General features: G+C 44.2%; 1 protein-coding gene across 3 annotated transcripts in view; it reads right to left on the reverse strand.

Annotated features, from left to right (window-relative positions):
- Positions 1-2,154: 2,154 nt before the first annotated feature.
- Positions 2,155-20,392, reverse strand: part of Ptp10d (Protein tyrosine phosphatase 10D) — a 202,879-nt gene continuing 184,641 nt past the window's right edge. For 2 of the 3 annotated variants that reach the window (XM_077674047.1, XM_077674049.1), the window contains 6 exons: positions 19,879-20,139; positions 18,544-18,801; positions 17,425-17,573; positions 15,634-15,769; positions 13,846-13,951; positions 2,155-7,659 (listed from right to left, as the gene is read on the reverse strand). In XM_077674047.1, coding sequence (XP_077530173.1) covers positions 7,628-7,659; positions 13,846-13,951; positions 15,634-15,769; positions 17,425-17,573; positions 18,544-18,801; positions 19,879-20,139 — 942 coding nt within the window. In that variant the 3' untranslated portion in view covers positions 2,155-7,627. Of the gene's footprint in view, positions 7,660-9,208; positions 9,252-13,845; positions 13,952-15,633; positions 15,770-17,424; positions 17,574-18,543; positions 18,802-19,878; positions 20,140-20,392 lie in introns of all 3 variants that reach the window. The other variant, XM_077674048.1, reaches the window with a different exon arrangement.

Consider the following 20,392-nt stretch of genomic DNA (forward strand, 5'->3'; position numbering starts at 1 on the left):
GCGTCCCTATTCGCACGCACGTTGCGAACAATCGTTCTTAGTTTGCACGCGGCGTACTCAGCAAAATTATTTTTTGTTTGTACGCGGCGTGCGAACATTATTTCTACTTCGCATTTGTGGCACTCAACCACGACCGAAGCCGGTCGAGCACTCAACCAACTCAACCAGCTTTTATGAACAGCTAATCAGCATGGCCGCATTGGTTAGGTGGTAGTGCCAAGTTGTTCGTATTTCTACGGTAAACATACGTTTTCCTGCAGTATGAGCTCTGGGTCATGATGTGTGCGTGCGTGCGCGTGCGCTTGCGCCTTCATTCGTAAGGAGGGCTCCAGGCCTGCATTCTAACCTTCCGTTACTAACCACTAGTGCAATTCTTTTTTACTGCGAGGCAGTATACCCCTAAAACTCCCATGCTACTACTGGCTACACAAAGAAACACACCAGGCAGCTACTGGCTGCACCCAGGCTACACGAACCTGGCCCGAATGGAAAAGCGGAGCGAGAGCCCGTCGTTTTGCCGAGCTAACCCATACGTAAACACGGGGAGACAGACGGTGGTTTGTGTTGCAAATAATTTTGCAGCTCATTGACATTTGGTGTTTGCAATAGGCCATCAAAATATGGTTCCCTGCATGCACTGGTGCCACCAAAATTTATATTAATGAGCGGAAAAATTAGTTCCAAGCGGTGCATCACAAAACCAGTTCTCTTATTGCATTCACAGTTTTATGACTAACGCTGTTTTGTCATGTTCCTCCAATAACGGCTAGTTATCTCTAATTGTCTTGGGAACTAATTGACTGACTCAAAAAATAGTGGCATATATTTTAAATCAGTGGAAAAAAAAGCAAGACTGCAGCTGTTTCACAGCGTTTACTTAAAAATTAAAAGGAGCAATTTTAAGAGCAGTATCCCCTCTTAATTAAATGTGAATGGTTTTTCTCTTTGGCATGCACCAGAAATAAGGGTCGATTAATTACAGAATAGGAATCCTGTAGGGCTGAGTGGGATTATGATCAATACATTAAAGTTTGCTTCCCCACCATAACAGCCATCGTGCTGTGATGCCATAACCCTGCAGCTGATAGCATGCAGCCATCACCATTCACGGTTATGGCATAGTTATGGCACGACATATAGTTTCACCACGAGCCAGTCATATAGACCTGAGCAAAGCAGGTAAATACTCAGTCATATAGGCCTGAGCAAAGAAAGAAAATACGCAAAAAACAGCCGTCCTTTTCTGCGCCCAAAGAACACGTCAACGCTGCTCCCCGATCACCTCCTGTTAGATATATCAGCAGAAGCTACCATATTTTCGCGCGTATAACCCTCACCTCTAGGCTAATTACCGTATTTTTGTGGGTATAACGTACCCGCCCCTTAATTAATCCGCACCCCCACTTTCAGCCTGCTGCGAAAGAAAAAAAAATCCTCGCCCGCACATTTGACACAGGAAAGGCTGCAGCAAAGCTACTGCTCAAGCAACACATCACACACTATGCATGCAGATAGAAAAATATACACCGACTCCAAGGCGAAAGTCACAATTCACTCAGTGTCACTGCTCTCGCTAGAGCTATCACTTGAGCTCGGCCTTGTTTTTTCTTCCTTCCTATTAATGTTTTGCGCAATCCATGGATTAACGGCTTTTTTTATACATAGATTGATATGGTAGCTTGGCCGGACTAAATTGAGTTATTCATATAAATTCGAATTACTGAAGTTCATATTTACGAGCATTTACTGTATACTAAATGTATACTATATGTATACATATGTGTATACTATATGTATGCATGTTCTTTTTTCCTCTAAACTTCTGGCAAGGGCTTATGTGCAAGCAGCGCAGGAGAGAGGTTGACAGCTTGCCTCGTGCTTGACATGCAGGAGGAGATCGAATGTCGGGATCAGTCAGCAGCTTGGCCCCTCCCATTATAATCCAGCAGAGTTTAATTCCGAACTCGTACCCCGATACTCCTGCAGTTAAACGTGAGACTGTGGTAAAGATGTTATCACTGGTCTTTCATCATGTTGTATGGGTCACAAACCCCTGAGTACCCCTGTACCTATGATGCCGAGCATCCACTTAGCGCAAAAGTGTTCAGACTGCCAGTACAGTGCATATCATTCAGCATGACATCGACCTTGAACTTGCTGACGCACGTATCTTCTTTTATTGTCATTCATTCATCACAGCTGAAACAAATTCATCTTACACAGTCAACAAACTCTGGACCAACACAGTCAGACGTCATTAAAATCATACTGAAACAACTCAAAGGCATGAGAACTCACAGAGCAGCTCAGCAGTGTGCGAGCGCTTTCACGAAGACAGAAATGCGGGCAAGTTCGTTTCTGCCACGAACAGTTACAGATGTGCAATAAAATGCTTATGCCAGCAACAAACTTAACAGAGATAGCAACCTCCGGGAATGCATTTGACACAGAATGATGGCTCATACTGCCATTCTACCAAACTGCTCGTAGTATACAGCTGCCAGCTGCCAAGTAATATGCTTGAAATGCAGAAAGGGGACGTAGCCAAGTTGTAAGCAAGCAAGAAACCACTAAAACGTGCAAAAAGCTTGGACGATGACAAAAAAAAAAAGGCAGAAGAAGAACCTGTGGAACATTACATCGCATTGCGAATTGACAGCTACATTTCAGTTCCTACGATGCAGTGTAGCGCTAGTTACCAATTTTTTTTCAAACCTGTGATCCACAAAATTTATTTTTATGCGATTAAAAGTGGCTTCAAAATTTTTCTCACACGACGACAGAAATAACCTAAATCCACCCTAATCCCCACCAGCGGAGTAGTCACTTGACGTTAGCACGTTACAGTGCATATTCTGCAGTGTTCAGCAGAAGTAGTATTACTGCTACAGAGCATTACTTTTTGTCATAAAAATCAAAATAGACAATCCGTTTACTCAACCAAATTTTGTTTTTCACCACTAAACGCTTGGTTCTCAGTAACATAAGGCATTGTAAAGTGTAATTCTTCAAGTGTTTGCTGCTACAAAGGCATTACTCTTTATGATAAAATTAAAGAAAAAGGCGCACAATCGCACTCAACCAATCCAATTCTTGTTGTAATTGCTAAATGCTTTCGTCTTAGTAACAGGTGTCATCGTAAATTGCGATTCTTCAAGCTACTTCTTTTTGTTTTCTCCACACCTACGGCATTACCTGCAGATTGCAAAAGTATTTATGCTAGTTACAAGATATAATGATGCTTGTACAGGCCTAACGTTATAAGACGGAGTATACGATCACTACAGCTTCTCAGATAACCAAAAGCGTCGGGTCAATGCCCCGGCTCCTACGATACATATATGCTTAATGTATGCATATACACTTAACGTATATGTATGCACTTATCGTATGCCTAGATGTATACGTATAACTGGCACTGTGGGAAGAGCCATGTTTTATTTTTTTTTTCATTCTTCCGTACTCAAGTTAGCAACTGACTCATCCCACCTGCCTACATTCGCTGGACTAAATCATGTACAAGGAGGCGAGATTCAAGGTCCTTGAACATTTTCATAGAACGTGCATTGAACACATACACTCCCTCCTCACAGCTGCCTCTGCTGCTTACGCACGTCTCACTATGCAGATCAGCCTATTGCAGCGAAAGGCCTGTAGAGTCGGTCAGTTTGGAAGACGGTACAACGAGCAGTGTTGTGCTCTCAACAACAGTTTAATAGTGTTCTTAATAAGGGGCTCGAAAAAGGAAGTGAAAAGAAATCGTTTTTGGCGAGCATTAATGCAGTGGGACGACTGGAAAACGGCGAGAGTGAATGTGGCCCGGTTGGATGCCGTACCAACTTGTGTAATGGCCACAGTTTTTTTTTTTAAGATTTGAGGTGCAAACTATGAAGGATGGGGAAATAGGGGAGCAGAAAAAGCTTTTTTTTTTCAGGTGATGGGCTTTTTTTACTGTTAAACTTGTCTTTATTAAATGGAGGTACTTTGACATAGTGGCAGAATTTTAGAAACGTGACGAAAAAGGGCAGTTGTAAGCTTTACGAGCGCACGAAGAAGACATTATTGCCCATCCATATCTTCCTCCTCAAAACTGGTCTCGATGTCCCAGGCTATGATTATTTCATGAATTCTTCCAGCCTGTCAAGGTGGTTCGGTTTTTGTCATTTTAAGTCTTTCCTCTACTGCTCCAACTTTTGCCCATGAAAGTTGGGGGAGTCACCACAACAAGTCATCACACATTTCCAAGTGGTATATACGATTAGGAAAGATTCCAGTTTCAGTTCAGCAGCCAGTGTTTGAGTTGCACCTATTCCCACTCACACGCATTGACTGTACAAGTGTGGTCGCCGATATACAACGCTAAAACAAGAACTTGCTATTCACGCGTTAAAATCACCGCACTGCCACTATATTATGCTACAGTAAAGCTTTGTACACGTTCCGTGGGCATCCTAACTGGCAGACTTTTGTCATAACGTTAGCTTTCAAACAACATGCTGTTCTGGGGTCAACAGTCCTGCAATTTGATATTCCCACCACAGCTCTGTAGAATTTTGTTTTTCCTAGTTTTTAACACCAGCCTAAAACCATTGTCACGCCTACTTCCATTTGCAGTGTTCTACAGAATGCACAATGTGTGCACTTGAAGCCTGTGAGGCCAAATAAGCAAGCAAGCTTCTTTTTTTTCAGGTGCATAGCACCTGAAAGCAAGAGAGTAAAAAAAAAGCGTAATACTAAACTATTGGCTGGGTCATTTTTTGGTTGCTTCTATACACACATACAAAGATATTCAACAGTCCACAAAGGCATCCAGCAACAATTAACTGAATTTCAGCTTGTAACAACAAGATTCACTCTACGACACAGGGATTAGCATCTCGGCAGTAATGCAAAACACAACAGACGAGTTAATTTGACCACAACACGATAAAAAAACGCCAACCAAAGTTGGAGGAACACTATGTTTGTGTGACCTTTCAGTACGTAAAAAGAAAGAGGAATGCTGTAACGATTGCAGGCTCAACATAAAAAGGCACAGCCATATGTGAACATCCGCTGAATTGGCCCACCATTCTTATAGATGATCAAAAGAGTCGTTTAAAGGGACAGACAACCGATTTTTGTGGAGCGAATGTCCTCTAGCTCATATGAAGGCCACCGTTTTATATACTGGGGTAACCTGATTCTAAATAAACAGGCGGAAATATATTTAATTTTGAACTAAAATTTCTGGAGTCTTAAAAGTGGTGTATTGTAGTGTCCAAAACACCGGGAGCCACGCTGTCTAGATGACTGAGCGAACAGCTATGTGGTGCAATCACCACAACTGTTGGGCAAAATAAAGTTACTACTACTACTACTACTACTACTCCTATTTCAAAAGCTTTAGGGCCTTATCAGCAAAACCGTTTGGGGTTAAGGTGCTTAAAGAGATGCCTTTTCATTTGGGATGAAGAAAATATACTCGACAAAAATTGGTTGTCTGTCCCTTTAAGACTAAGTGCATGCACAGATCACAAGCTCCAAATGTTGCTTGCATTGAGCGGGGTTGTCTTGGCTGCAGAAAACAGAGCACGTAGCCAGAACACTTGGGCACTTGAAATGCTGTAATATGCAACAAGTTCTCCGACTCCACACTTCGTTTATTGTAACGTTGGGTCTAACATAAACAGATGACACTGGTAGTCGCACATTATGCACGCAAGTGGAGCCATTTGCGGAAAAATGACTCGCAGCTCACGAACGAGCAAGGAAACAAGGACAGTAACTTCACACCTTTAGTAGTCTTTACACACCCATCTGTACAGAGAAAAAAAAAAACAGCCCTAACTGCCCTTCTTGTCACCAGGCTCGTGGAAGCCAAGTGCAGAGAGTGATCGCTAGAAACTGGAGAATTTCTGAGCGAAAGAAAGACTACCTACTTTATGTACAACAATCACCCGAAGTCACGCTGAGTGATGCACGCATGTGGACTACACCATGAGTTCTTGTTTTACTAGATAAGGCGTCACACCTTTCACATAGCTTTCATTTACGTAGTACATCCAGTGCATTGCTAACGGCATTATTTTTCTGATAAGATAGCATTGCAGTATTATAGATAAGTTTGTTGCGATAGTGATGGCGCACTGACACTCACTGTTGTATTTGCTGTCACAGACATCACGGACACCTAAAAGTTCCGTCCTAATACCCTGAACGACAACTTCTTCCTCTGATACCCATTTAATTTAACAGGTGCGGCCTAGAGCGCTGCACGTGTTACGATAAAACTTGGAACTTTTGCAAAGGCAATGTCGCGATGCTAACTAGACATTGAGTAACTAACCTAGGTGCCCTTGGCTAAAGTATTGTAAGCTCGTTGTGTGCCCTGGATATGTGGCTGTATAGATATGCAGAAAGGACTGAGTAATATGCGCAGGTAATTTATTAGCGTAAAACTTGAAAACTGAAGTTTGAGAATTTCGAATAAACACGTCGGTGACGAGGCGTCAAATTGCCGTAAATTACTAACGCATACTCCAAAAAAGTTCTTTGAAGCTATGCATCTGAACAAAACAAACGCATTTTAATGCGGGAAGGTGTGTGGTGTAATGATTTGACAGCCCGTAGCTTATTGCAGTCGAATTTTTTCTGAGCGTCATTCGTGGCGGCCTAGCTGCCAATTGCTGCTTCATGCAAATATGTTGATTCTTGGAGCGTTTTAATGGGTAATTAAAAGCAGCTGCACTGATAGTTCTGCTTGCTCAGAATGCAGGAAGAAAGCAGAAAGAAAGATCTACACTAATGCGGCTGGCTAAAATTGCAAAAGCAATTTCGAAGGTTTGGAGTTGTAGGAATGAAAAGAAATGATCGTATCTTTCACTCAGGACCAGTGAAGTATCGCCATTGCTTACTCTTCTCTGAGTGAGGTTACTTTGCGGAATATTTCCGTGCAAGGAGTATTTTGTCACAATCGCTATTGTTTTATCACGGAATTTTCGGCGACATTGCCACTAGCTATGTTTATTAACTGTAGCAGTTTTTCCCGCATCTCCAGTGGGCTTAGCATGGGCAGAAATTGCAAACTGCGCTGTTTGGAAAAAGAGAATAAAGAAATGTTGGGGGAGAAGCATTGAGTATCCCGCCACATAAAGCGCATATTGTCATTCATCAACTGTTCAGTCGCTTTCAATATCGACGCAAAGTCCAAGACAGCACATAACGTCCCGACAACTTTAAAGTAGCTTTCGTGATAAATTACTCATCGTATTTACACGCGCACACACACACACACATACACATGGCCACACATTCACACGTAAAAAAAAACTCGCACCGACGGTCTGACACAAACACGCATTTTGTGACATCGCGGTTGCACAAACGTTCCGTCACATTACAGCGGATATGAGTGGTGCTGCAATTCAGTGCTTGTCAGGTCACGCACAGTGCGACTTGGCTTGGCTTGTTTCTTGGCTTGGATACCTATACACACGTCGTTGAGGAATGAAGAGGGAGTGGTCATTATTGCTCCCGAACGTGACTGCCACAGAGCAGTCACAAGAAGGTCAGGTAGCGAGGTGACGTCTTGGCTTTCGTAACAGGAACAAACTTGATTTGCAAACTTCCTATGGGTGCCTGGAGGTCATATTCCAGATTCAGCTATCCCTTCGTCATCTGCGGGGGGAGAAATGAGAACGGAATGACATTCGTGCTTTTATGAAACACAAAAATAATAATCCAACTGTTCAGCTATGCTTATTGTTTATTGTCTAGTAAATCTCGTCAAAGTACGAATCAACAAAAAGACAAAGACAGGCAAAAAAATTGGTGCGTTATTGCCCGACTAAGGATTACTATGTTAGGTTATGAAGGAGGCATCGAAACACAAAACAAAATTGTGAAAAAGCAAACACTAGTGATTTTCAACTTGGCAACACAGCAATGGTTGGCATTCAGCACTAATGGCACTTGTCAGTTAGCAAACGTACCATTTTTCTCTGCAATCGCACACTCTGGCATCTAATGAAAAAGTGATCACAGCTGCTGCTCGAATATTCCCGCTATGTATTTTTTTTTGCTAGAAATACCGCATTCAGGTTGTCTTCACTTCTCAACACTCACTTTTGCAAATGCACTACTCAGATTCACTTTCAAACAAGTGTTATAATTTTCCTAGTAACTACTCCACTCATTCCAACCAATAATAAACTATCAACGTGGAATGAAAAAAAAAATACACAAGCATCACGTTCGTCACAAAACAATATTCAGAACCAGAAAAAAAATTTCAAAGGGGTAAAAGCAACTGCAAACCCAATGACACGACGACATGCAGTGCATGTGGCAGTCAACATTATTGGGCCATGCGGCATACAGCTGAAGGTATATTCCTCTGCTAAGGTTTACTTTGCAGCTAAACAATTAGCAAGAACTTTACTCCGTAGAAGGCCTGTTGGTCAGTTTAAAAATATTAACAAAGCCTGAAAAACCAGGTTATTGCTGAAAAAAAAAAATAGTTCTGGGGCATCATTTTTTGCTAGGGCAGTGTAAGAAGTAGAACATCTTGCTTATCCATACGTATAAAGTATGCCAAGAAATTGCAAACTGGATTGACCGGACATAGGCGGAGATCCCCTCTATTATTTTCACCACAAAAACCTGTGCTAGCGAAAGAAGTGTCAGCACAGACGATGCAAGGAGCTTGTGAGGAAAACTGGACATATGCAGTAGTTGAAGTAGACAAACACTCTGACTTTTGTATTAAAGAAACATCAACTAACAACAACATTTTTTGTCAAGAAATTTAGATTTTCCTGTGGACTCCTTCCGAGTTTGTCTTAGTGGTGGTCTGCTACATCCTGTCTTGAAAGGTAGACAAGTTTGGTGAGATCGCATGCACACCTTTCAGTCTGAAAAACTCAACGAAAGCATCCCAACCCAGCGAGGTGACCATTTAACGCAAATTTTCTTGTATTCACCCACGTCGCGACAAAGTTGGGATTTAGAGGCAGCAGGAATGGGGGGAAAACACGTGCGACAGACTAAGTGCACGTGACGAAAATCAATGCTGGCCTTTAAACGGCGACGCATGCCGGTCACAAACATCACACCGCATGCTTTACAAAGGTAGCGCGTGAAATGCAGGGTGGGTGCGGGAGACAAACTAGCAGGCGGTGTGTACAGGAAGGGCGGGGCGTAAAAGACGCAAGCAGAGTAGATATACCGTGTTTTGCAGCACTACAGAGCGGCGGGCTAATAGCTTCGGGCTGGAAACAGAGAGAAACAGCAGGACACGACACTCAGGCCATGAAGTCAGCCAAGCATCACTTGAAAAGTTTAACATACTCTATTTTGCGGTCTATATAAGTCGCACTTTTGTATAAGTCACACACCCCCCTCAAAACGGCAGTTTTTCCGAAAAAAAAAATGTAGGCAAATCGCACCGGTGTACAAGACGCACTGGTGTTCAAAACGCACTTGTTAATCGGGTCAGTTCGTTAGAAAGTGCGGCGAAAGTACGTGGTTGCGGCAATCGCCGCCTCTGAACACATCCCCCGGTAAGCAGTGCTAGACACGTGCATCTACCGTCCAAAGTCTAGACAGAACCAACTTCTCAAAAATGGTTTGCTGATACACACAGATGGCATGTACTTGCAGACGGCATTTAGGCAGAACCACTGAAGCCTTCTTCCTCCGACTCGCTAACAAATAATTCATTCATTTGGACCATAGAGCTGTGTCTCTTAACGTGCACTGACATCACGCAGCACACAGGCCCCTCTTCGAGCGCAAACCACGCGCGGCCACCACGCACCAAATTTATTCCATACATAAGCCGCACTGGTAGATAAGACGCACCAACGAAAATTTCAGAAAAAAGCTGCGACTTATACACCGGAAAATACAGTACTGTATTTTTGCTATTCTAAGCACCCCCTGATTCTAAGCACGGAGGGTGTGGTTTGCTTGATTCCGTTGCCCCGCAAAAAAGTATAGTATATCGGCCAAACTGGCAGATGTATTATTAATGATAGACTCAATGAACACAAAAATAATGTTAGTAACGCGAGAAGCGGGCATCTTGGCATTCATTGCCATGATTGTAAATGTGTTTCATTTTTTTAAAAAACTAAGGTGCTCGCTAGGAGCCGTGACTCGCTCACGCGGGAAATAATAGCGGCGCGCGAAATTGTGCGCGCGGGGGATGTTTGCATTAGTGTTGCTTCAATATCGTTGTTGGGCAAAGAAATCGCGTTTCCTGATGGTGTCTAATCTGGTTGAGACGGCGTGTGTCATGGTGAAAGTGTGCGTGACTTTAGTTTTGTATTTTAAAGTTCTCTTGGTTCCACGTGTCTACTTGACAGTACTATATATGCGCGTGGAAATCAACTCAGTTTGTTAGTTGTGCTGTGTTGTGTGTATTCTTCTGTCGTCCTGTCCTTGTAGCGCAATGTTATTTCCATCATGTCAGACCAACTAGCCCCTCAAATGCTTTGATAAGCACCGTCCCCTACTTTCGGGAAAAAATATTGGAAGAAAAGGTTGCATTCGAATCCTAGCACCTTGTTGACTTGAAAATTAAGCTTCAACGAAAAACCACAGGACACAGGAAGGAAACACGGACACAATGCTGTGCCCTGTGTCCTGTCCCACGTCCTACGCCCTGTGGTTTTTTGTTCAAGCTGAATTTTCAAGTCGATATGAACCAACCCGCCCAAACCCAAGCAATTCGAACCATCGAAACGTTGATTTCAGATGCATGGAAGTGGGCACTAGTTGACATTGTGGCCAAATAATTTATGAAGTTTTCAATTACAAACCGCTTCAGCAGAACAGAAGACAACCTGCTGGGGGTTACTCAGAGTGGACGGAGTATCAGACGTAAGCTGTTGGTTTAATGTTGTCTGCACTTATTTTTATTTTGAATGTTTCCCAAATAGAACATTATTCCTTGTGCACATTTCATTGTAGTACGGCTGCAAAAAAAGTGGCCGTAGAGGTGTAATTAAGGTTTTTCGAATCTAAGGGCCCCCCTCACTTCGGACATCACGATCATGGAAAAAAGGGGGTGCTCAGAATCGAGTAAGCACGGCTTTTTTTTGTCCACAATGGCAGGCTTCAGAGCGTTCAGGCACGAACAAAATTTCTCAGGGCACTGAAGTTTGCTCGTATGCTTCCAAGGTGAAAGCATTATGGCTTCCCCTCATGATACTTATCAAATACTTCTTTATTACTACGTTATGTTTGTGCTGCTTTCTCCACTTTCATTTGTCCGTCTTTCAGTATGAATTATTGTGACAGGCAGAGTTCTTCATGGCTGCAGTGCACCTGTTTTACTCGCATGCTGTTGCCAAGTTGACCAGTCACATGATATGACATCAGCGCCGCACGCACCGGGCCAGCTCTTGTTCCACTGCTGACAATTTCTGACGTAGTGCGGCAGTAACGCACCCTGGAGAGCCGGGTTCAATTCTCATCATCACCATCATCATCACCAGCCTATCTACGCCCACTGTAGAGCAAAGGCCTCTCCCATTATTCTCCAACTACCCCGGTTCTGTGCTAACTGCGACCAATGTATCCCAGCAAACTTCTTGATCTCATCTGCCCATCTAACTTTCTGCCGCCCCCTGCCACGCTTGCCTTCTCTAGGGATCCACTCTGTTACCCTTAATGACCAACGGTTATCTTACCTTCGCATAACATGCCCTGCCCACGCCCATTTCTTCTCCTTAATTTCTACTACCGTATTTACACGATTGTAGGTCGACCCTTTTTTTCAAATTTGACAATCCAATGTTGGGGGGTCGACTTATAATCGAAGTCGAACCATCTACCGCTAGTAGCGGCAAGAGAAACGAGAAATCGGGGGTGCTACGAGGTGGGGACAGCTTTGCACCCTCGTTCCCGTGGTTATGGTCTAAAGTGTGAACCGCATGGGGCGTTTTCTGTTCGCGGAAATGCGCCGCGTTGAAGCTGCCGCGAATTCTACCCGCATGCTGCGCGCTACGTGATCGGCGGCGACAACATGGCGGCGTCACCAGCCACGAAGAGGTGCGCGTAGTTCCAGCGACCGCTTTTAACCGCTCTTTAAGATATCACTGAAGGCTCAAACGAAGACGTTTGTGCAGGAAAGGAGCTGATAATGTGGTCCAAAACGACACTATAAAGCATTATCTGCGCCGCTATGGACAGCGCCAATCAAATATCCGCCACCTTGGTAAGCCTTAACATCGGCAGCGCCAGCCGGCTGGGGCAAGTCGTCAGGCTGCTACCACTGCCGCGCTCGTCACGCGTCATACCGAGGTAGAACGGTAGAACTTCAAAGCAGCAGAAGCTGCCGCGCGTGGGGAATCGTCGACGCCGGCGTGAAAAAGTTGCCCGCGCAACGCCGACGCGATGGTGGGAGGTTAGTAAATCGCGCGCGGCCGCTTCCGTCAGCCGCCATGTTGTTTATTTTGGTATCGCGTGGCTGTGGCCGCTGCCAGTTGCTTCGATGGTTGTCATCTCACAGCGGGTGTGCTCTTCCCGCTCAACCCATAGCGCATGGTTATTCCGGGTGCTTTTACAAAAGCTTTTCTTTTTTAACATCTACCGCGCATACCGCGAGCGCACGGCTTTTGTGGGAGCATCGATCATTGATGGTAGGGTAGAGACGCCGTGTGGGTTGATGGTAGAGCTTCTCTTTGTGATACAATTTTCTAGGCGGCGCTCACATTTTTTTTTTTGAGAGATGCAATTTTGTGGGGGTCGACCTACATTCGAGTCGACTTACAATCGTGTAAATACGGTACTATGTCCTTAACACGCGTTTGTTCCCTGACCCACTCCACTCTCTTCTTGTCCCTTAATGTTACGCCTATCATCTTCCGCTCCATTGCTCACTGAGTCGTCCTCAATTTAAGTTGAACCCTTTAAATCAGCGACCGTCGATCGTACAAACATGATTCTGTGACGTCATAAAAAAATTGCCGGAAAGAGGACGGGGAGTCGCCAGAGCTTCATCTCTTTTCTTTAATATCTCGATTATTTCTGTTAAGTTTACGATAAAATTGGTATTGCTGATAAGAGAATCTTTGAACCCTGGCACAAGCGAAGCTTTGCTGAAATAACCGACAGCTCAGGTATTCAAGAGAATTGTCACCACTGTGCAGAGCAAATGCGGTGAATACTACCACAGAAGAGGAAGGAATACTTGAATTTGATATAGAAGAAGTAAAAAAAGAAGAAAAGAACACTATCAGAACAAGAAGGACATGATCGTCGAGAAATAAGTGCACGCGTCAACGATAAACCCCGAAAGGGAGATCCAAGATTGCCGCCCCGGAAGTGGATGCCGCTCGCCCAGCTTCTGTGCTATTGAGATTAACAAGGTTTTCGCTGGAAGGTTCTTGTCCCAGGGCTGTGTTATGATCCTTATCTTATATCTCGTTTCTTACAGTCTAGAGGCCAGGATGAGTTTTTTTTTTGTTGTTTTTGCTGAAACAGACGTGCTTTTTCGGACTAATACATCTGGTAACTTGCAGCAAATTACAGCGGATATAAGTGCTATGGCTCATATGAGTGGATATGGGCAATGACGTATACAACATGTCGTGTTCAAACAAGAAACACTGCTGACTTAGTAGAAGAGCCTGCATTGCAGTTAAAGCACTTGTTGCAAAGCCACGTGCATGCCTTTTGTGCATGCCTTTTTTCTTCTAGTAATTTTTGTAGAAACTAGCAATGCAATGTTGTTTCATCAAGCTTTACCTTGTAATGCGAGTGCAAAAACTCTGAACTATTTACAAGGTACTCTCCCCATAGCTTCAATGCACACAGAATTCATAGAATTTCACAACAAAGATTTGGAAAGCTTACCCTCAAAACCTTGGTTGTCATGCGCTTCGGGTCGCGGAGAGTCCAAAACGTCCTCTTTGCCTTCGAGAACGCACATCAGGCATTGGTGAATGCAGATGTACTGTTGCTGCAAGGGGACACAAGAAAAAAAGGGTGGGAAATTTAAAATGTGCTGATGCTGCTCACTCATACTTGGACTTAAGCAAGTGACAAGTAAAGGCACCGAGTCAGACAAAGAAACGAATCCAGAAATTCACTAGAGCAAACGCCCACAATTACACTTCAGAAAAAGAAATAAACAAACAAGCTTTTGGGCTGCCATGAATTCAGTGCAAAAAATGTTCCTCACATGCGGGTTTCATAATAATGTTGTGCATTGTCATGTGCACATCGCTGGAAACAAATATGATGGGTCGTAGTCGGTACAAAATTAACAAATTTGTGAGTGGAAATTGCTACAGTAAAAGCTCGTTAATTTGAACTCGAAGGGAACGACAAAATTGTTCTAATTAAGTGGAGTTTGAATTAGCAGGCAGGCGCTAGAATGAATGGACATCGCGCCACACTACGCGGGCGTGCACAACACAAAGAAGTCACCTTTGGACTTATTGCAAACTAGGCACAACTACATGTGGCAGATGATTTCGTAAGTAATGATGCTGTTTATGCTCAAAAACACGTTTATTTACATGGCAAGGTCGAAGTAATCAAAATTAACTGTACCGTATAAACCGGTATATAGGTCAAGTTTTTTTCAAAAAAAAAAATCCGCACCAAAGTCATCCCTCGTCTTATACAGTGGTCATTGGAAGAATGTAAATTGTTGTCTGGCAACAATGTGCAAGCATAGTCCGTCGCCATCGCCCTTTGTGTCGGACTGCTCTCTCTCACTATCAAGCCTTTGTTTGCTTTTCTCTTTTCTTTAGTCGTCTTTTACTCGTCTTGTGTGTGCGTACGTGCATTTCTGTACGTGTCTGCTCCGAGATGAGTAGCGGAAGTCGACGCCAGTTCACCACTGCGCTTAAGCTGGAGGCGATTGAGCACCAAGCAGAATGGGAATACGGCAGTGCAACGCCAGTTTGGCGTTTCGGAGAAAAGTGTGCGGTACTGGCGGAGCCAGAAAGCTAAGCTGTGCATGTGCAACCCCCGGAACAGATCGTTCCGTATCGTTCCGTGGACGTCAAGCGGTGCACCCCGAGTTGGAGAACAAAGTGGCGGACTTCGTTCGGGAACTTCGCTCATGATCACTGCCGATTACAGCGGAGGCCATCCACGGACCGGCTCCGCGAGCTGTACAATGAGTGGATAGCCGGCGACAACAAAAGACATCTACGAGCCGGCTGCGAAGACAATCCCTCGCAACTGTGTCAACCTGGGTGTCCTTCTCTTGGCAGTCGCTGCCCGACGACATGGTCACACGAGCGTTTAGGAAGTGCTCCATCAGCAACGCGTTCGACGGCACTGAAGATGACAGTGAGAAGCAGCCATCCTCGGACGACTCTGACAGCTCGGATGAGTGACTTTGGCAGGCATAGTGGGTGGCAGTGACGGACGGGCGTCGAAAATAAATATCGACATAGTGTGTGCGCTTCTGTGCCGAATTATTTTTTTGTCAACTTTTCCCACCTCAAGGTAGGGGATCGACCTATATACTGGGCCGACCTATATTCCGGTTTATACGGTAATCGTTCACTGCGGAAGTGAAATAATCTGTTACAGCAGCGTAGTGCACACACTACACTTTTTTTTTTGTTTGTTTTGGGAGGGTTTGTAAAACTGTAAGGCAGGTTACTGTCTTATTAAGCTTACCTCGTTCTGGACCATCCAAACCCGCTCGCGTCGCATTTCGTAGACAATGCCAAAAATGTCCACCATGTCGTACTTGCGCAGTCCTTGTAGGATTCGATCCAGCGCAATGAATGTGCCAGAACGTCCCACGCCGGCACTAGAAGCAAAAGCAAACAAGGTTGCTCTGTAAGGCTGCGGGCAGCGTTTAAGTTCTTGTGCTAGTGCTGCATGTTAGGCTGTTTATAGTCACCGTAACGAGTACGATTCTCCAGCTAAGTTATCATTCAAGAAGCACATAAACTTTCATTTCTGGATCTTTTTTTTTTAGTGACTTTGATTGCCTTAACTGAGATTTAATGCGCACTGATTTCTTGGTTTTCAATTCTGAAAACACTGTGTGTCGCTTTCTGTTTTTTCTTTAAATTCCAGCATGTAGTGTTTGAAACAACACAAAACACAGAAACATACAGCAATGATATTTTAGCAATGATATTTTAGCGGAATGATATTTCAGCAGAATAATATTTTAACAAATAAAAAAAACACACACATAAAATAACCACATGTTTTAGCCACCAGCTTTCCATTGTCGAGTCAAATAAGTGGGTGCATAGATAAATGAATGAATAAATTTTGATTACCGTAATAGAGAACAAGGGTGTAAAAACTGTGGTTTTGCTACTATTCTACTAACCGCAAAGTGCTATATGATATTTCTCATGTTGCCTGATACAAATGCATTAGCTGTTTGCAAAGAAAAAAACTACAGCGCAAAGATTACAGGGAGGTATACAGTGCAAAAATGACTACTGCAAAGTTACTGCATTATATTTCAGAACTCTGTAGAGAATCTCTCTCTCAGTCTCACATGGCAACAGCTCAGTAATCTAGATAACAATAATAGCTAAGGCACTGCCTCTTTTTATGCCAATGGGAAGAATATTTTTGCATGTAGATAACTGCACCTTCGAGTGAAAGTCTGTACCTTCAATTTTTTTTTTTTCAACACAGCCGCAAGCTCACTCTAGTCACTATTTTTCACAATATAGTGTCATTCAGGAGAAGATTTGGACTTGGTGGATTGCCGTTACGCATTTTAGAAAATGCAGGTTTTTGTCTCTTTTCCTTCAGGGTGAGTCCAACAACATTTTAAAGCATTAGTTAACTGTTTAGTTAATGGACAGCACACAAAATAGCTGATGGATGGGATGCAAAATGGCGAACAGCTCAAAGAATAAGATAACAGTAATCGAGTTGAAAAGAAAGTTGGTTAAATTTGGGTTTAAGAGGGATTTGAACCAGGAACCTCTGTAATGTGAGAATAACCTGCATTTACAACACCACCGCAGCTCAGTGCCCTAAGCTGAATAATGGCGAACCTAGAGAATATGTTGTGGCTTTAAAAATGTGTGTCAGAGACATGTCCTGATTGCCTACGTGAGTAATTTGAGCATGGTAATTACAAAAGTAGCCATTACAGAAGTGTATCCCCACTGGATGTCATACACATTAGAGACATGTACAGAGGTCTACGTAAGTAATTTGAGCATGGTAATTACAAAAGTAGCCATTAGGAGAGTAGCAATGTGCGCTCTTGCTAAATGTCCTCTTTGCTTTGCAATGCCAGTCATAGTACCCAAGAGAAGAAAAACATGCTAATGAATAAAGGATATAATTATAATAATAAGAGGATGCATTCGGCAATTGGACATTGATGGTTTCGCAGTCACTGCACCGTAAAGAGTTGCCTAGGTGTCTTCATTATTTTTTCAAATATTCTCGCCGTGTGCCCCGGTCGGGGCCTCCGGTTACCTGCAGTGAACGACGATGGGCTTGGTGTCGGGGATGACTCTTTCCCTGAATGCTCGGACAAATTTCACCAACGTCTGTGGCGGATCGGGGACCCCAAAGTCCGGCCACGTCGTGAAGTGGAAGTGCCTGACTATTCGGGATTGGTCGCCCTGCAAACGGAAATCGGGGCGCCCACTGTAGAGCTTGAACCAACACACACAAAAAAACGCAATTCTAATGGAATTCATTATGCTATTATGACAAAATTGCTGTCTAAACTAGCCCCTTCTCGAGTGTTAAACACCTGCCCGGGAAACATTTTTAGTTAAATTACTAACAATCAGAGCACGAAATTCATTTTATCATCATCATCATTCCACCTATGTCCATTGCACAACAATAAGCTTTCCTGTTGACCTTCGACTGCTGCCGTCCTGCCCTGCCAGAGTTCATTCGCCCCCGCGATATGATTTCCCGAGTGACATATTTTCGATTCATCACCCCAGGGATGTCAGAGAAGTTTACGGCAAAGGCCTTTGTTCTGCTGTTTACAGATTGATAATTATGATGATGACAACAATGACAACTCTGGGACATCCCTGGGACATTTAAAAGGCGAGATTGAGGGGTACAAGCTCACCGCTTTCTGCATTCACCGCCATCTGGTTTACTCTGAACACTCCTATCGTGTTGAGCACATCACTAATGGTCTGGGTTTGAGCCTCCACAGTGCAAAAATGTTTGGGTGACTCGTGATTGTTTTTGCTGCAAAATGTGCTCTTGGCTCAATTCTACTTTTCGTAAATAAGGGTGGTTTGGTATTTTTAGGTCCGTGAAAGGGCGTGGCTTATCAACACATTTAACTAGCGTTCTGCATTGCACTGGAAGTGCTTGGTTTGTACCTGTCTTGGAATGAAGCACTGCCTTTGTCCCGCCCTGCCAGAGTATAGTTCATTCTCCCCTGAGAAATGATTTTACGAGTGGAGTTATTATCGACCCAACGTGGGAGAAGTTTATGGCAAAAACCTTCGTCACGCAGTTGGCAGGTTGATAATGATGACGATAAGAACAATGACAACCCTGGGAGATCTTTTGGACATTTCTGGGACATCCAAGGGACATCCCAGGGACGTAACGCACCCGGGAGACCTTGAACTCCGACACGGTCCAGTCGGGGTACTGCGACTCGTTGAGGATGGTGACCTGGATGTCGCCGTAGTAGACGGGTTGCGTGTCGAACGGCCAGTAGTGGTCACACTTCTCGCGGCCCTTCTCGATGCACCGCGTGAGCATCACGATGGCGCGGCAGTTCTGCTCCCACACCATGCGCCACAGGTCGTCGCGCGTGCTGTGCAGGGGGCCCTGCGTGACGATGAACTCCCGCGGAGAGTTGAAGCCCTGCGCATGAAATCCGTCTTTTAGCCGTCTTTCTCTCTTTCTCTGGATGTGGCTGCTGTCGGGAGGATTCCTCCAACGACAGTTGTCTGCCAGCCTTGACAGTTGTCTGCCATGCACTTGACAACATCAAATACATATTCCGCTCCCTCTGTGAGGGTGCCTGCTACAAGGAGGGCAGTAGTAAGTCAGCAACGACAACTATGTTGAGTGAATCTGAGAAAGTTTGTGTTTTATAAACGCTGTTTGAGTTTTTAAGTGCAAAGCACTTCAGGGCTTGCCTTGTCGTCGTAGCTAGCTCGCTGGATCCAAATAGAGCCACGCGGCATTTTATCATCGCGGCATCCTACAGAGGCTTTGAAAGCCAAGCGATTTATATGGTCATAAGTGTTCGAAACTCGGGAACCGCTGGCGCTTGTCATACATCTTCCTGTTGTTTAGCACAACAAAAAACTGCAGGTACATTTTAGGCAAAATATACGTAATTAACCACCCAGTGCCCGCGTTCATTTAGTTAGGAACGCTCGTTGGGTTGGTTTTTACAATGGTAAGCGAAAAAAAGTGGCAGTGCAATGCCAGCACGTGCGGGAGGAAAAGCAAGCACAAAAAGAGAAGAACTCCCACTGGCGCAGTTTCAGGCAGGGGGCGTGCAGGCAGTATGAAGGTGGAAAATTTGAATTGCTTTGGGTGGTAGCAGTGAGTGGATAATGGCGCTACAACCCATTATCGCGAATCACTGCTGTGCGCTTACGACAGCTTTAACGTTGAGTGGAACGGCTTTAATTTATGGCTGCTATTGTCCATGCTTATTTTGGGTGCTTAAATTTGAAGAATTTCTTTTATTTTCTGTTTTTCAAAATTTCCGCAATTGTTTTAGAACCAAGGCCGGCCTAGATTTGAGTTAATATGGCCGGCATAAATAAACTTTGCTCAAATAAATTAATTAAAATTCTGCTGGCACTGTTTCTGTAAACAAAAAAAAAATACTGCGAGACACTTACACTAAAATTACACTAAAAGCTCCCCTTATACTAAAATTACAAACTTCCCAACTGCAAAGGAGAGAAAAGAAAAGCTCACTGGAATGTAGTTGGCGTTGATGTAGTCGGAGCCGTCCTCGTCGTCTGTTGGGAGGAGCTTGACGCGGGAGTGGTCGTAAGGCAGGATGTTGGTGAACCGGTTCTTGGGCCGGTTCACCGGAAGGTCGGCCGCACCACACGGCTTGTCCCTGCCAACGTGCTTGAGGAGCTCAAACTCCTCAGAGAACCGGAAATCCGAGTCCGCCGACATTATCCGGTAGTGCTCAAGGAAGTCCTTGAGCTTTACCGGACGGCTGGTCACCTGCGAGCGGAAGTTACCGGTAACTTTTTAAAGGGACCAAGGGGGCAGAATTCAGCTTCGTTAAGTTTTAAAAAACTAGCCTCACTTAGGTCCATTCTAGCCACAAAAGATGCTTTTGTGAAAAGCGCCATACACACTAGGAAAATTCCTGTTCCACTATTGGCAACACGCTGATGTTGTGCAGGGGTAGCGCCCTCGGGTGCTATTCTGGGGACTCGAGTTTGATTTTCATACGATTTCAAATGTTTTGCTC

The sequence above is a fragment of the Haemaphysalis longicornis genome, unplaced genomic scaffold (assembly GCF_048455015.1).
Source record: "Haemaphysalis longicornis isolate Haplotype H1 unplaced genomic scaffold, Haemaphysalis longicornis Haplotype H1 scaffold_6, whole genome shotgun sequence".
NCBI classification, from domain to species: domain Eukaryota; kingdom Metazoa; phylum Arthropoda; class Arachnida; order Ixodida; family Ixodidae; genus Haemaphysalis; species Haemaphysalis longicornis.